The following is an 18,039-nucleotide window of genomic DNA, read 5'->3' as shown; positions in this document are numbered from 1 at the left end:
TGTCTCCATCACTCTGATGTCAGATCCCGGCGGGCTGGGGCAGGTGTGTGAGGCCGGGCCGGGCCGGGCCCCGCAGTAGCTGGGGCGATGGCGGCGGCGCCCGCAGGGGTCGCTCGCGTGGAGGCCACGGGCTCACGGCGGGACCGGGGCTGGGGCCGGGGCGGGACCGCGGTGGGCGGGCGGCGGGGCCGGGGCGGGCGGGAGGCGGCGGGGCCGGGCGGCGCGCACAAGTCGGTCGCGAGTTGGAGGCGGCCGGCGGCGGAGCGCTGGCTGTAACTTGACACCGGGGCGAGAGGCCGAGAGGAGAGAGGGAGTGAGAGCGGCGGCGGCGGAGGAGGAGGAGGAGAGGAGCCCCAGGGAGCGGGATGGTGACCACCTCCTTCCCCTCCCCTTAGCGGCGCTCCGCAGCAGCAGCAGCAACAGCAGCCACCGCCGCAGCGCCGGGGACTCTCGCCTGCCGCGGAGCCGGCGATGGGGACGGGACGGGTCCCCTGAGCTGCCGGGAACTTTCCCCGCCGCGGGCAGCCGGAGCCGGGCAGGCGGATGGAGGATGCGCTTCTCCCGGCGGGCTGCGTGACGCGGCGGCGGCGAAGGGGAGGATGAAGAAGAAGCAGCAGCACGGCGGCGGGGACTGCCCGGTGCCCCGGCCCCCGGCGGCGGCGGCGGCGGCGACGGGAGGGGGCCCCGGCCAGGGCGGGGGCTTGAAGAGGCGGCGGCCCCTCTCGCTGCTGCCCTTCCTCTCGCTGCGCGACTACGGCTTCTGCATGGCCGCCCTGCTGCTCTTCTGTTTGGGCTCCCTCTTCTACCAGCTCAACGGGGGCCCCCCGCACTTTCTGCTGGACCTGCGGCACTATCTGGGTAAGGGCAGCCGGCGGCGGGGACTTGTTGCGGCTCTTCCTCACCCCCCGTGGCGGCTGTGCCGGGGCCTCCCCCCGCGCAGGGCACACGGCTGGGGGGCAGCCGGGGGCTGGGGCGGCGGGAGGCCGGGGCTGCCCGGGCGGGGCGGTGGGGTCTGACACCGGAGCGGGACTGGCCGGCGGCGCCCCGAGAGCCGAGCGTGGGGGCGCGCCCTCCCAGAAGTTCATGCTGGCGAGAGCAGAATTCCCTCGGAACTTTCTCAGACCCGAGACCGCTCTGCGCCCGGGGGCTGCTCTTTGTCTGCCCGGTCCCCGTTGCAGAGCGCTCTGCCCCTCGCCGTCGGGTCAGTCCGAAGCGGCGGCGGAGCGGAGGGCAGCACACTGGGGCACCTCGGGCGCAGCCCCCGGAGCTGTCAGCGCCTCCCAGCCTGGCGCTGTGTCCCAGAGAGGAGGAAGGGGGTACGGGTGGCCCATAGCAGAAGATGCTGTTGTAAAAATCCAACCAACAAACAAATTTAAAACAAAGAAACAAACAAACGCACACTTTGCATACATCCTCATGCAGCAGGTTTGCTTCTGGAGAGAAGGATGTGCTAGCAGGGTCAGCGCAGCAGCACTCAAACGCTTGAGCTTGCTCTGGTGCTTTGCCACAAAGTGCGCAACCCCGAAGGAGGTGCCCCGGTGGAGCAGGTACAAGCCCACACTGTGGCCTGTAGTTCTCATCTTCATGCTGACCACAAGTTTTCCCGTAATTTTTCTTTGTGTCGAATTTCTACGTCGCTAAATTTTTGCTTCCATGCTTAGCATGGAAGAGAGAAGTTGGGTGAAACGGAGTGTATCGTGAGGTCATGTAAGTACCTCAGTCTGGCAGGACTATTGTAGGTGGTGGTAGTACAAGGGGGAATGACTTTAGACTGAAAGAAGGTAGATTTAGTTTCGCTATTAAGAAGAAATTCTTCACTATGAGAGTGGTGAGGCACTGGAACAGGTGGAAGAACATGGGGCATTCATAGAGAAGCTGTGGATGCCCCATCCCTGGCAATGTTCAAGGTCAGATTGGATGGGGCTTTGAGCAACTTGGTCTAGTGGAAGGTGTTCCCTGCCCATCACAGAGAGGTGGTCTTTAAGGTCCCTTCACACATTAGCTACTCTGTTTTACTTGTCTCTGAACAAGTCTCTGGTGGTACATGCTGCAGGACAAGCCATAAGAAACAGTGTTAGGTTGCAAACAAAAGTACAGTTCTTGTATTGCAGAAAAATAAGCTGAAAATCCTTTCCTATGTGTACACATTTTATGAACACCTTGAGAATACAACTCTCTGTGTGTATGTTGCTTTTCTTTACGGTAAAAGCTATCCCATATCTTCAGTTAACTGGTGAGAGGTTATGGAGAAGCAGTAGGATAAGAGGCAACAGATACAAGTTGCAACAAGGGAGATTCTGATAAGATATTAGGAAAAAGAAATCAAGGTGAAAGTAGCCAAACATTTTAACAGGCTACCCAGGGAGGTTGGAACATCCTTGCAGACACTCAGAACTCAGCTGTACAAGCCCCTGAGCAACCCAAGTCAATTTGTCACTATTTTGTTGAGGGAATAGGACCAGGAGAACAGAGGTCACTTCCAGATCATGTTGTTCTGTGATTCTGCTATAAAAAGTCAGTGAAAATTTAAGTGAAAATATGAGAAGAAGAAATGTTTTGTATATTACTTCACAAACACAGCAACAATTTTGGCTTGAGTTTTAACAACTTTATTTTCTTCCTTTAATGTTACAATTAGGAAGAAATTCCTGCACTGAAGAGGAAACTGATAAATTTGCCACCACAGAATCACAGAATTGCTAGGGTTGTAAGAGACTTCTGGAGATCATCTAGTCCACCCTCCTCCCCTGACGGCAGGGTCACCTAGAGCAGGTGACTTAGGGACTTCTTCAGGTGGGTTTTGAATGTCTCCAGAGGGAGACTCCACAACCTCGGTAGGCAGTCTGTTGCAGTGCTCTGCAAACCTCAGCGTAAAGAAGTTCTTCCTCATTTGAGGTGGAACTTCCTGTGTTTTAATTTATGGCCACTGCTCCCCATCCTATTGCTGGGCACCACTGGAAAGTCTGGCATCCTCCCCTTGACACCTGCCCTTCAGACACTTATATGCATTCATGAAATCCCCTCTCAGTTTTCTCTTCTTTAGATTAAACAAGCCCAGCTCAGTCTTCTACCAAGGCAGAAGAAGATTTTGCTTACAACTGATTGAGTTTTTAATGGGATTAAACACAGACCTCTGGTTTTCAGAGGAAAGTTTTTGTCAATTTTTAAAATTTTAATTTTCATCAAGGATAAATTTTGCTTAGCTTGGTGGGGAATAGACTGCATGAAATGTAGGGTTATTCAGCTTCTCACTTTGTGGCCTTTTGACTGCTTTTCAGGGATCCAGGAAATAAAATTTGGATCTACTACCTTAACCCCTCCTAGGCAGTAGTTGCATGTCTGCTGGAAAATCTTTTGAGGTCTGCACATGAAAGGCTTGGAAACCACTGTGTCTTGGAGAATGGGTCATGATAATTTTTGTGAGGTGCTCAGCAAGTGCAGAAAAGCCTTTGTTGTGTATGCCTGAACGTGATGAGCCTCTGGGGAAGGAGTGCAGTCTTATTTGAAAATGGTTTGGGGTTCTTTTGAAGTGAAGGATTCTCTCAGAAGAAAGCAGACAGATCTAGTTATGTGTGTTAATGAATTTCTGTACTTGTTATATCAATCCATGTAGGAATTTCCTTTCTGTGCCTTGGTGATCTGGGATGTTAAGGAGACAGGGACTTGCCTAACATACTGCACCAGGACAATGGCTGAAAGGGAAGAAGGGTCCTTGTGGCTGGGGTCCTAATTAATACCTGCTGAGCAAACTGCAGACTAGGGGAACATACTGTGGGTACTGAGGTGCTTGCTTGCATGCACCTTTCTAAATAAAGTTACTTCCTTGGTCTGCAGTTTTACTTGGGTTGTCAGAGTTGATCCATGTGGGTGACACTGGTGACACTGTTGTTGTTGTTGTTGTTGTTGTTGTTTTTTAACTGAGTGTAAGTTTTACAGGAGTGGTGCATATTCCTCAAGGTGACCAATTGGGAAGGTTTGCAAATTATGAACAATTTTTTTGTTATCAATAGGCTCATTGCCTTCTAGGGAGCTAACAGAACTGCTTGGAGGGATAGGCATTGGACATCCCGTCCTACTGGCTACCAAAGCCCTACACATTCATGTGTGTTTTATATAGCAGTTGGACTAGTCAAGTTTCATGACATTAAAAAAAATTAAACTTCTTTTTTTTCCCTTCAAGCCACAGATCCAGTATACAAGCAGTTGTTCCCTTGAAGTCCTTCCAACCCACAATTTATGGAGTTAAAATTTAAATCTCCAAACAGAAAAGTGAGCACTTAGTTTGCAAACCATGTTTGCAGTGTGGAAATCTTGCAGTCGCCCTCATTGTATTTAAATCTACAAGAACCAAGAAGGAATAGCCTAAAGGAATATTGATTTATCTGTTTAACTATTTTGTAGCCTCCATAATGTGGGGAGGGGTCCTCTTGTCTCACTCTGGGGTTTTTATTTGCATCTGCAAGTTTCCATGCATTGCTCATGGTTAGTTATGTTACTGTGGAGGCAATGATTGGAATTTTTTTACCTCAGAACTTGAAAGGAATTCTTAAGTAACAACACAAAACTTCAAGAGTGGTCAGGATAGAAATCACACCTGCATTAGGCAGGTGTGTGCATAAAAGAAAATCAAGACAGTGTGAAAACACTGGGCTTGAGAAACTTTCATTTTTTTTTCTTAGGGCTGCATCATATGCTGTGGAGGAGGTATAAGTTTATTTGCAAAGGAATGAAGTGTGAAAGTTTTCTAGTTCTATGAACTTCCCCTTAGAGAGTGAGGAGATGAGTGTGTTTTCAGAATATTCAGACTATTAGTAGATTTTTTTTCTCCCAGGCCAGCTTCTCTGGCATCTTATCAATATGTGTCTCTCTTTTTGTTTGATTACTATACTGATTGGGAAGAATCTTGGAAAAACATTATGGCAGTTTGTGGGGGAGACAGTAGCTGTATTCAGTATTTCCACTTTGCATTGCCATCTCCTCTCTTTTATACCAGAGTCATCTGGAGCAAATGAGAATGGAGTAGTAGATACAAGGCTGTGCTTTGTTGTTTATCCTGTTTTGACTTCAAGCTTATAGTAGTTCAGAGTACAGAAAGATCTGTTGAAAGCTAATGGTTTCTGCTGTCTGTTCTAGATGTGATTCACAGCAACACAGCTCAAGTTTCATGCTGTAGTCATCCCATCAGGAGGGATCTAGAGCCCTCGTTTTCAGCATAAAATTGTTGGAGGTATGGACATTAGTGGGTTATTTCTGAAGAATCTGTGGAAGATACTTAAAAGCACATCTGTTGCCAGTAGGCCTAAATTTGCTGTATAGGAGTTCATACCAGTTCTGGACCATCTATGTGCTCCAAAAACCAGGAAAGTTTAAAAATTGCCAGGCTTTCTTTCCAGTAATAAACTGGAGTATTGGGATTTGCACAAATGAGGTCTTGCTTGTTGATTCTGCCAAGGTAATCCTGGCTCACTGATCGAAAACCAACTCCAGCAGTGAGAGGAAGTGAGAAGTCTTCCCTTAGATGACTAAGACAGAAATCATAAATCTTGGACAGCCTGGTGGCTTTTGGAGAATGCACTAGGGACTCCATTTCCATGCAACTGTGGTGGTTTTGCATTGCTTTATTCTCTGCTTTGACTTGTGATATATGCATGCTTCAAATTACAGAAACGAGAATTTTCAAGAGCTGGTAGCAGCCCTTTAATAGCCAATAAAAAAATAAAATCTTTTGATCTTCAGTATTTGCTGTGCAAACTCATTGTTCGTGTCAATTAAAACATTTCCCCTCTTGAACTCCCCAGGAACCTGCCAGCAAGTACACTGGTTTGATCACATGTGAAAGTTGCCTGTGCTGTGGTTTCCTATGCAAGACAAAAGACTTAAGTGGCCAGTTTTGTTGCTCAAACAATTGCTATATCGCTCCCTACTCTCACTTTTCATGACGCTGGAAGCTCTCAGGTATTTTGAGCAGATGGGCTCAGTAGGGTTAAAGTTGTCACAACAACAGTTATGTTTATTTTAGACACATGGGGGAATATAACCATAATAGAAGCAGAAAGAAATCTGAGTATTAGGGGAGGCTGTGACAGTAATCTCCCAAATATTTAAAACTAAACAACAAGTGAAACTTTTTATTTAAATAAAAGTAGTATGAATTTGCTTTATTTTAATAGGGTGTTGTGTTTGCAGCTTTTTTGTTTGTTTGTTTATATTTTCTTTTTTCTTGACCTGTCTGACTTTTTCTTGTTAACATGTTAAGAGACAAAAAAGAAGAACTGACTAGCCAAAGCAAACAATCAAAGTGACTATCAGTGTTTGTATACAAGTTTTATTTATAAGCTGTAGAAGGGGGGGGGAAACAGATGGAGCTTTTTTTTGGAGGGGGATTGGTTTAGGTTTTTTGTTCTTATAATACTGCATTTTTATCTAAAATCATGTAAAGCACAGAATTCTTCAGGGAAAGCTTTTCTAAACAATAGAAGCACCTAGCATACTTTATTATTGCAGGTAGTCAGCATGTTGCTTTTTCATGGCCAGAAAGGGTTGTCTCATCCAGTTTTGCTTTGCACATGGATCATAAATCCTTTGCAGTTTTGAAGGCTCTTCAGGTGTGTGCCTAGGAGACACACAGTCAGGTCTGTGGGTGAGATCTTCTGTGTGGTGACACGATACCCATTCTGAGATGAATATGCTTTTAACAAGGCCCTGGTTATGTTCTTATTGACAGATTATTTCTGATTGTTCTGAAGAATGTGTAGTGTTCTCAAAAGAGCTTTTCTGTACTCTAAAGAATTTTGATTTTTCTCCCACTTTTCAATGGATTGTTTAGTTGCATTACACTTAGAATTTATTAAATTTTAAAATTAATTAACATTGTAAAGAACTGAAAAGTCAGTTTAGAAGCTGCTTCCTAAAAGCTGTGAAAAGGGATAGCCTGAACCAAAATGGCAAGTCTGTGGCTATATCTTCCTTAATTATCATTTCTGTCCTCTTTGGGCATCCTCATTTTGCTATTGTGAAAGCTATGCATATTATCTTTTAGATAAAATTTGTTTGGACTTCCAATTAGTTTGCTCAACTCTCAAGTTATAAGTGAGCTTTTTTGGAAGACGTTAGAGGTGCCTCATCTCCAAGAAGCTTTTGTTATAAGACTGCTCATCACTCACAACTTGTCTGATTGTAAGATTATCAAAGCTTTGCCTAACACGTGGTGCTGTCAAGGAATACTCTATGGAGACCCAGAATGCACCTTGTTTTATGACCAGCGTCATAAAACTCAAGCCTTTTCCTTTCAAAAAGATTAAGTGGTCTCTGAACTACATTATGCTGGCTGACCAAAACCACTCTTGTACAGTGAAGTCATAGAAGAAAATGCTTAAGATTGCGTGAATGTGTTGTGATAATATTCTAAGTATATTTGGAGAAGCGGACAACATTTATTTAGGGATATATTTTCTTTCAAATATATATAGGGATATATTTGCTTTCAAATCAGACTCCAACCTGGGAATTGGGAATTGCATATATGCAGCTTTGTACATATTTCTTTTTCATATTGTCAACTTTGTAATTTGACAAGGGATTTAAAGGATTAATTCAGTTTCTGATGCCAGGGACTATTACTACAGCTTTTTCAAAAATTTAATTATTTGGGTTTGGTTTACTTCCAGGTTATATGGCAGTGTGGTGTATACACCTCTAAGAGAATAAGTCTAGTGGTTAAATGGGACGCTTCACTTGGGCTTGAGGAGATGAGGGAGGCTTCAGTTCCCTGCCCTGACAGACTTCATGTGACAGTGAACAAATTGTGTGTCAGTTCTGTCTGTGTTTAATCCTCTTTTGTCCAAATGACATTTTGAAGATAAATGTGTAACAGAATATGATATTCTCAACTATTGTAGTGGTCATAGCCACAGAAATGCTGAAGGGGAAAAAGATGCTTTTGATAAATCCTTTTGTCGTGGAGGGTTTTTCACTGTGTCAAAGAGATAAGGCAGATAGTGTTAGAAGGGAGCTCCTGTGTAGACTGAGGCAAAGTCAGTGGTCCAGCTGCTTTTCTTGCAAGGGTGTCACCACTGTTCACTAGCACAGTCTCTGTGCAGTTTTACTTTAGGAGTTATTGCTATAATTGGTTTCCAGAGCCTTATCAAAGGACCTCAATTTTTAGATGTGTCCTCATATAGAAGGCTTCATGTCCAGGAGAATATAGCCAAATCACTTATTTTGTTGTTTCTAGTTGTGCTGCTTAGGCTTCATCTGCAAAAATGAAAGTTAAAACATGGTTTCTTGAAGCTTTGTTCACCCAAAGTGAATGGGAAGCATTTTGTTCTCTGTCAGAGGGTGCTTGGCCAAAAGGAATTGTGGCTGCCAGGAGGAAAAAAGTGGTCATTACATTGGTTCTCATGTTTTCATACAAAATTATGGAGGAGGAAAATTGCTTTTGCTTAGTGTTTTACAAAGAATGATAAGCATTGAAGGCTGTCAGAAAGGGAGACTCTATAGCAAAAGTAACTCACACTTCAACGCTCACAAAATTCAACACTTAATGCTTTGTGGGGAAAATAAAGGCTGTCTAATTTTTTTTTACCCCTTAACTCTCATAAAGTATCTGAGATTAATTAACATCTGTGCTAACTCTACTGCACTGATTCCTGATAAAACTGTTTTGAACGCAGTAGTGCGTGTCAAAATCAACTGTGACAGTAAGTGGAAGTTCTTCATTTGTTATTTAAGTACCGGTCTCTGTTATCAAAATTTGTAGAACATATGGTGAAGGTATAAAGAGGGACTTGGTTTTGACATGATTTTTGGTGGGAACACTGTAAAATGGTTGAATAGGTCAAATAAGAACCTGGGACTATTCTGACACAAAAACTTGAAACAATAAATAATGATACGTTAAAAAGAAAAAGAACAACACATTTATTTTTCCTATTCTCATAATTTTTCAGTATCCTTTTTTGCCCCCCTCCCCCCCCCCCGATTCCAGATGGTAATTGGTTCTTTCTCCCCCACCTCTTCTTCTGATCTCATCATTTAAATTCATGTATTTATAATGAGATAATTTCTGCTGTCTTTTGTTTCTAGCAAAAATCTGGAATTACTGAAATTACTTGAATGTGTTTTATATGATAATCACCACAATTTTTAGGACATAAATTTTGAGCACTGAAGAAAGCACTTCTTTCTGGTTTGTTTTCTTAGCTTCATGTGAAAGTACTTGCATATTGTTAGCTTCTGGCTCCTGTAACCTATTCAAGAAGAGCACTGCTGGTTATTGTTTTCATAGCTGTCCTTCTGTGCAAGGACTCTTACATCTTTTCAGGTAAGATGTAAGAATTTACGTTTTCGGCTTGGACTGGAAAAACAAGTCTGTTGTAGGGGTTTTTTTGAAAGTTGTGACTTTGCACCTGCTGCTGACCCCCTGTGAGCACTGTTCTAAATTGCAGCAACGTGAAAGAAATCCCTATGTTTCCGCTGTTACAAGTACAGCCAAGGGCAGTGAATAGCCAGTCTGTGTGCTGATGTGAGTGGGTATGAACACACTTACCGAAATAAGCTACTGCGTTGTTATTCAGGGCAGATAACTTCTGAGGCCTTTCTAATTGGATTGTCTTTCCTGAAGAACTGGCTGGTAGGGGGAGTTTCCCCTGTCTCCATTATGTGCTGTTGTATTTTTGGACCAGTAAGTTTTGGAGCTAGGGCTTGCAAGGGATTTAGGGGCTGCTCGTTCATACCATGGGGGCAAGAAGAGGACAAGAATCCTTGGGTGACCGTGAGGTTCCTCCTCAGATCTTGCTATAAGATTCACAGCCTTCTCAGCTATTTATCTGCGTTTCCTATCTTATCATTGAGGGGAGAGAGCCATTTCCGGGTCATTACAGTTTATTGTAGACATGTAATGCAAGTAGGATCAGCCCTTTTCGGAGATGTTAGTTGCCTGTAACCTGTTGATATTAACTTGGAGGGGAACACCAAGCTTGAATATGCTGCCTTTCCCTGGGCAGAAGAGGTGCTTGACTGTAAGAACTAATCTGACTGGCGCAGCAGTGGCTCCTCAAGCTTTTAGCTAATGCTTTTAGTTTGGTTTTTTATTATTGTTATTATTACTTTTTTTTAACTTTCAAGTGAAAACTGTGGAAAGTGATGACAGATGATTTTTTTCTCACCAAGGAATGTTTTCCCCATCGTTATTGGTGAGCAGGCAAATAGATTTTCAAACATAATTTATGTTTATATAATGAGGCATTTGTTTTTCTTTGTTTTAGAATCTGGGTTAGAGGATGTTTGGAGACTGGAGGGGTGGATAGGAAGCAGAGAGCAATTATTTGACTGAAATTTATTTTACTCTCTTGGTCTTTAGAGCCGCACTGAGGGAAGCAGACCCTGTTTTGTTGAAAATAGATGTTTGGCTTTGTTTGTAACTGTGGAAGCACAATGATTAGGTTTGTGTTATGGTTTCTGAGTGCTAATGCTTTAGAAATAGACATTTGGATGCTTGCCAAGACTTGCTACTTATCATACTTAATGATTCAGAGTAGAAATCATCAGGAGACTAGAATGGAAATCATGGTGCCCATGGCAATTTGAGTAAAGAAGCAGTGCACCTCTGCCATATGTAAATAGTATGTTTTAGCACCCCTGAGAATGTTTATTTTAAAAACCTTTACTGATCAAGTGGTTAGTTGGTTCAGTTTAATGTATCTGCCCCAGGCAGAGGATGCCAACATACCATTGTACTCTTACAAGGTTACTAAATGCTAGCAAGTGGCAATTCTGTGAGGTGAGCTGCCAATGTCTGGATTAAAATCTGCTAGTCAAGAGGATTTGATTTGTTATTTCTACTTCCCCCCCCCCCCCCCCCAATGTGGAACATTCTGGACATTTTTGGGGAAGGAGCTGGCTTGTTCCAACTGTTCTTATAGTCTCATAATAAGTGTTTCTGAAATATGTACAATGAAATTGTTAGAATAAGTGACTGTTTCTTAGCTTTTACCTGATTACTACTAGAAACTATTGTGAAACCTCTGTTGTTTCTTGGCTTTTGAGTGGAAAGACAGATTTATTTGGAGGAAACTGATTTTCTTAAAGATCTTTATAAGATGTTTCAGCCCAGATTTCAAAGCTCACTTTTGAAATCTAAATTCCATTTATGTGTCTTTTTGCCTTGTAAGATGTCCTAAACTTTGGGAATCCTTGCGCAGATTAGAGTTTACACTGTTTCTCTAAACAGGTTTTTTTTGTCTCTTCAGAATATGAAGCTGTACACTTTTGCTTCATAGCAGTGACTTGTGTTGAAATGGACATGAGTCCTGAAGGGGTTGGGGCAGGTGGGGAGATACGAGAAGAAACCAAGACTTATGATGTTGTTTCAGAAAACATTTGAGAATTATCTCACAATATACAAGTTTTGGGTTAGATTTCAGATGAACAACTTTGTGAATATCTACAGTAATTGATTAGTGTTATTATGTCTGTGTTTATCTCATAGGAATTAGTGGGAGAGAGCATTAAGTATGACCAGTATCAATGTGCTCTCTCTATTCAGTCTTATTTTCTCATATGTCTTTTCTTCCAAGATGTAAAAACATCCTTTTCCTTCTGGTCGTCTTTTATTTACAGGTAGTTGCCCAGTCCTTTCGTTAATCTGTTCCTCTACAGCACCAAACCATGTTTAGTAGCTGATGAATTCCCAGTCTTATTGCTGGTGGTCCTACTTCCTTCGACCAGATTTTCTTTCTTCAGTGGCAAATACTTTCCTCAGCAAATACTCTTGCCTCTTTTGGCTGGTCTGCATCTAGAGAAGAGCCATCTGAATCTGTGTGTTGAAAATATAAGTGGGATGTTAGAAGATGTTTCCCACAAGCAGCCCATGCCTTTGCATTCTCAAAGGGTAGAGAAAAACACTAAAGAGGTACTTTGAAATACACAGAAAGATCTTGGAGGTGCGATGTTGGTAGGCCTCCTCTGTACTAGTTTGATGATATTACAGGTAGAAATAGCATTCAGATTGGGTAGTATGGTGCCAAGAAAAGTTTTTTAAATAGGAGAGAACTAGTAGAGAGAAGAGGGGACAGACAGGTGTCTTGATCAGAAAAAGTTACACAAGATTTAGACTGTGTATGGCTTGTCTGTAAGGCCCTGACTCCTTGTTTTGGAGGTCCCTCTGAAGTCAGCATGGAGAGACAGTGGTATCTCCACAGATTAACTCAGACTACTTTTGTCTTTATGACGACAGAGCCCCTGACTTGCACACAGTGAAATGCTTGAAGTTTGGTGTGAAGAATCTGGGTTGTCATGGTACTTGTTCTCAGAAACATTGGTTGACAACCAGTGGGAGGCTTCCAAAGAGGAGAAGAAGAAGGAAGGGGAGTGTGGAGAGGAGCCTGGAAGTTACATTAGCTAGATATTTAAATAGATAGGTCATCACTTCATGTCAGTGGGTCATTGAAACCTGAGTTCTTAGGATGCATAAAGATAACAACTAGATAATTCCCTGGAAAAATAGCACTGCAAGGGGTAGCTATTCCTGCTTGATGAGTGGACTTGGTGCCATGTTTGTTTCTCCCTAAGTCTTGCAGTTCTATGAAAAGGGCTGTGTGATGACAGCTTTGATATAATCTGAAAAATTGCAGCAGATACTGTAAGACAAAGGCTGTGAAGTTGCTGACTCCTCAGTTCCTTTCCTATCTGCAGCTAATTGTTCTTTTCCTAGCAGAACTCCCCATACAAATATGCAGATTTCTTTTTGTGTTGCCAGTTGGGACATAGCACAATAAGTAAATTAGGATGAAGAACAAAGTATTGGGGCCTAAACTCTACCACCTGTGTTTATTTGAGTTTTTGGTGGGGGTTTTTTATGTAGTGGTTTGTTTTGGGTTTGGGGTTTTTTTGGGGGGAGCGGGGAGTGAGGGAGGATTATTTGTTGGTGGTTTTGGTGGGATTTTTTCATGATGTCATTTTGGTCATCATTGCATCATACACACATATTTATATACATGTACATAGACATTTATATATATATATGTAAAAGCGAATAGTAGAAAATGTTGGCTACCCTTAGGAACAGGCATGGGGACAGGAGGGAGTGAGAGCTGGCTGCAGTCTGAGGATGCATTGCTACACACTGTCTGAGGAAATGTTAAAACCGGAGGCAATTTTGGAGGACAGAGAAGTTTTGATCTTTTATAAAATCAGAGAGTAGCTGCTCTAGGTACACATCTCCTGATTGCTGAGTATTTTCAAATCAATTTAATATTCTGACAGAACTAAATGATTTTCAGCCACCATCACCGAATGGTTGAGCTTAGAGGTCATCTGACCAATGGTCCAGTCCTGTGTGCTCAAATAGGGCCACCTAGAGCTGATGGACAATCTCCAGGCGACTTTCGAGTATCTTTGAGGATAACGACACCACAACAACCTCCATGGACAACTTGTGCCAGTGCTTGGTCACCCTCACAGTAAAAAAGTGTTTCCTGATATTCAAAGGGAATGTCCTGTGTTTCAGTTTGTTCCCACTGCCTTTGCTTCTGTTACTGGGCACCACTGAAAAGGATCTGGCTCTGCCTTCTTCTCCCTTCAGGTACTTCTGTACCTTGATAAGATCCCCTGAGTCTTCTCATCTCCAGGCTAAGCAGTCCCAGCTCTCTCAGCCTTTCCTCAAATGTGAGATGCTTCAATCCCTTCATCATCTTTGTGGCCCTTTGCTGGCTTCTCTCCAGTACACCCATGTCTCTTGTACTGAGGGGCCCAGAACTGGATACAGGGTACTCCAGGTGTGGCCTCACCTTCTGGACAAGGGAACCTGCTCTGAGAATGTGCGAGGGAAGTCCTTTGCAAAGCAGGAGATTCTTAGGTCTTTTTCAGCTCATATATGAGGCAGAGAGGAATCTGAATAAATACCATGTACTTACATATGGTCTTTCTGCTGAAGATTTGTTTCTTAAATTACTTTTTAGCTGATGGAAGTTCGTATTGAAAACTGGATAATATTGCCAGTGTTTTGCATGTGAAGGAGCCATTCTCAGAAGTGTGATTAAATGAAAGCTGAAGTAGTAAATGCTTCTTTCTCTAACTGCAAGCTCTCTGCCTTGCCTCAGTAATAATGAGCAAAACCTATCACTTAATTTCATCCATTCAATAATATTTTTCTGGGGAGTCAGTCAAATTCAGCGTGAGTTATTTAATCTTCTGATAAACAGCCTTACTCTATTAAGCCTGTTGCATTTTCCCCTGTCCAACTTTGAATCTCATTCTTGTCTTATCTAATCAATGAAGCAAATTTTGGCAAAGCTCTAGGATTCTTTATAGATCAGCAGTTGTCTGTATTTTGCACTATGCTACATAGAAACAGCTGACAGCTTCATTTTTTTTCCTCTGGAACTCTTTGGTTATGAATATTAGAAGCTGAAAGAGTTTTTAATAGCATATAGTATCTTTCACCTTCTGACCTCAGCTCAAATACAGCTGAGGTTGGCAGTAACTGGATCTTATTACCATCCTGAAGTGTTCAGTTAGCTGGGTGCATTAAGTTGATTTAGGTGGTTGTGATACCATTCTTGGCACTGCCACTCCCCTCTTCACTCTGCTGACTGAAGGATACTATATGTCACGCCAGCGTGAGAGTATTTTATCTGGCGGGGATAAAACCAGTGGGTTTTATCTGGTGGGGATCTCAGTGGGCTGGTGCACTTTCCTCCCCATTTCTGTGTGCTTTGCTTCTGGGCTTGGTGATGGTGTCTGCACTGCCCGTGTTAAGTGCAAGAGGGACTTGAAATTCATAAAGATGTTACTGACGGTTATAAAGTTTGTGGGGGGAATGGACCCAACTGTCCCCAAGGTAATAGATGTGCCTGTATAGTGAATTTCTTTGCACTACCCTGCTGCATAGATAGAGATGTGTGCTTGGAGCTATTGTATAAATTGATAAAATTATTCCTTACAAAAAAAAAAAAAGGCAGGCTTGAAATTTCATGCTGAAATGTCATAGAAGGAGAAATCTTTCCATCTTCTGCAAAAGAAGATGCTAAGTGTCCATCTCGCTTCCTCCTCCCTCTGTCACTCCTGACCTCAGAGTACAACTCTCTGGTTTTTATCCTTATACAGCAGTTTTCATCTAGCATGCCAAAGAGGAAGGTATTTATTATCACTTTTTTTATTCTTTATTGAAAGGGTACAGAGAGGGGGTGTGCTTTCTTGGTGTTATTTGGCTGATCAACTGCATTATCAAGAATAGGGCAAAGATTCCTTGCACTCTTAGAATGACAGGGGTTTTCCCAGAAACCTTTGCAACATGTCCAACAAAACACTGATGCTCAGCAACATGGAGAGTCTTCTACTTGCCTTTGCCTCAGCGCTTACCTGCCTCTCCTGGCTGGGGTGGTTTGAGTTTGTACAGTCTGTGAGGTTCATATCTGCGTAACATTCCTGGAAAGTAACGAAGTTTTTTTTCTGAGGGGGCTTCTGAAGCAGAAGATGGTTCAGGGACGTGTGAAACCAGGTCTGCCAAAATGTGGAGCAGCATTTGCCCAGCAGAACCTCCATTCAGCCCAGATATGGAAACTCGTATCTTCCTTTCTGTGAGCAGCAACTTTTTAGCGTCTTTCCTCACCCTGTTCCCATCGGTAGGGAGGCCTGCTACTGCAGAACTGTATGTTGAGCTTGAGACTCTCAAAATGACAGGGAAGCATGTGGGAGTGATAGCTGGGAAAAGAAAGGGTGAGAGAAGGACAGGTTGCTCGGTAAAAATTTCCTGATTTGTGCTAGAACATAATATCTTCTAATGTATTCTGCTTAAAAGGAGCTTGCAAGAGACAGGAATAGTACTGGGGGAGCAGATAAACCATAAGTGGCATGTTAAGGAACCTATTCCTACTTTCTTGCTGCTTTCTGCAGCTGTCTTCAACACCTCTGTGGAATTTGCTCACCTAAGCCTATACTGTGAGTGGAAAAAGTTGTATTTGTGGCATGGGTAAATGTTAAAACAGCTGCTTTTTATAGCCAACACAGCTTAAAGGCTGTATAGTCAGCTTCAGAAATGTTTTCTTAACTTATTTATTCTGAAGACAGAAATATTTTTAATACAAAGGAGCTCATAATGCAAGTGAGTTGATTTGCTCATGTAAATTTGACCCATCTGCTGGGCCCTCCGATAATTTTTGCCTAAAATTTTACATCCACAGTTTTCCTTAATTCTGTGGTAATGGTTGTTGCATTGTATGAGAAAATGACCAGAGGACTTGTTCTTGCACTGTAACAGAATCATTACCATGTCACAAGCACAATATAATTATGAAACTTTCAGGCAGATTGGTTAAATGGGATGCTCTTGCTCTTGCAGCGTGATTGATTGGGTCACAAAGCCTGAAAACAGAAAATTTTCATACAGACTACTCTGGGTATGCATCCAAGCTTGAAGTCTAATTGTTGTTAGAAATAAATGTGGTGGTCTCAGGCTATTCCTTTGTGAATATGGTCAACATCAAAGAAAATAAGAAACCCACAGTGATTAATATATGGTTAAGTCTGAGCTAAAAATGATAGGTCTAGCTATTCAGCTAAATGTAATATGTAATATGGTCCTGGTTAAAAATATTTCCTTTCTCCTACTCTATAAATAGCATTGTAAGTATGGTTTATAGTTTCTCCAAACACCCATTTGTCAGTTCTGTTCTATACTGTTTGCACTCCTGATTTCTGACTGCAAGGGATCTACTCACTGGCAAGGCATCTCTCCTATTTTCAATAAATCTTTTGTTTGCTGGTTCATGGATTGCAGAACTGAGAAATTTTATTTCCTAATGTTACATGACTTAGATTTCTTCGTGCAAACCTGCATGTTGTATTTGGTCCTGTTGCATAGCGTCTTGTAGTACTGTGCTGGTCATAGATATGGTTTGGCAAATGCTCTTGCTCAAATGGGAAAGGAGTTTGAAGAGAAGAACAAGGAAGAGGAAAATTGTAAGCATTCTTTCTCTTTCCTTCCTTCACTGTGTTTTTGGATGCTTAGAACCAAGTAATGGTAAGCACTAATGTGAGACTTAAGGTGTTCAGACTCCTGAAGCTATACTTATTAGTTAACCTCAAAGAGCAGTTTATAGGAAGTATAAACTTGTGAAATGTTCCTTTGTGTGCTCTTGAATGCATTTTAATTTCTTTGAGAAAGAAAAAAAATTGCTTTACTCCCTTAAAAATCCTGGAAATGAAAACAGTTTGGAGTTGGGAAGGTAGTAAACCACTAAAGTCAGTTTGCATTGATAGTTCTTTTGTTAGTCTTACCGGCTTCAGTCTTCCTGTGACACAAAAGTTAGGTTCCTGCTGAGAATTACAGTTCAGTAGAGCCTGATATTTATTTTCTTTAACTAGAAATAACATAAAGTGTGTGACCAAAGTAGGGTTATTATACTGGCACATATTGAAATTTCTAAGAATTTTGCATTTCATTATTTAATATTATTTTATTTATGCAACTCTATCATCTGTTTGTTTTACTTGGAGTTCAGTCTGTAGTGCCATATTTTCTCTTTCAGGAGGAAGACATGCTAGATTTGTTTCTTGAGTAGTAATTTTTGCCTGTGTGTTTTTTGCTGTAGAGGTAGTGCAGAACTTAGATGCTGAGTTACAGGACTTTTTCTGTAATAGAAATAAGAGATAGACACCTCCTGGAGAAAACAAGATCAATAATACTTGTGTTTGAATATATATATATGAAAATTAAAAAAAATATTCTAGGTTGCACACAGTTTTATCAATATGATAAGGATGCTGCTGTTCATTCATCACATGGAGCTGAAGCATGTATAATAAATTGTTTAAACACATGTTTTCTTCTTTTCCTTGCTACTTGGCAGTATTTGTGTCCTCCCGTTGAGGTAAAAATGAATAAGGAATGGATATAACACGTACCATTGATCTCCTTTATCCATGGGGTTCAAATGAGACATTTTTGATGTTTCTCCTACATCTGTGGTAATAGATGGCTGGTACTGGAGCAAGGATTGGAGTAATTAATAAGTTCTGTGTATAAGAAGAGTTAAATAA

At 42.2% G+C, this 18,039-nt stretch overlaps 1 protein-coding gene across 2 annotated transcripts in view; it reads left to right on the top strand.

Moving 5' to 3' along the window:
• Positions 1-244: 244 nt before the first annotated feature.
• The window catches only part of UST (uronyl 2-sulfotransferase), a 157,340-nt gene continuing 139,545 nt past the window's right edge, over positions 245-18,039 (top strand). For both annotated transcript variants that reach the window (XM_027887367.1, XM_027887369.1), the window contains exon 1: positions 245-858. In XM_027887367.1, the coding sequence (XP_027743168.1) occupies positions 600-858 (259 nt within the window). In that variant the 5' untranslated portion in view covers positions 245-599. The remainder of the gene's footprint in view (positions 859-18,039) is intronic.

This window comes from Empidonax traillii, unplaced genomic scaffold (genome assembly GCF_003031625.1).
Source record: "Empidonax traillii isolate 1590-97213 ecotype Southwest subspecies unplaced genomic scaffold, ASM303162v1 scaffold207:size1520225, whole genome shotgun sequence".
NCBI lineage: Eukaryota > Metazoa > Chordata > Aves > Passeriformes > Tyrannidae > Empidonax > Empidonax traillii.
Note: the sequence above shows the minus strand (reverse complement) of the source record. Positions and strands in the feature narration are given on the sequence as shown.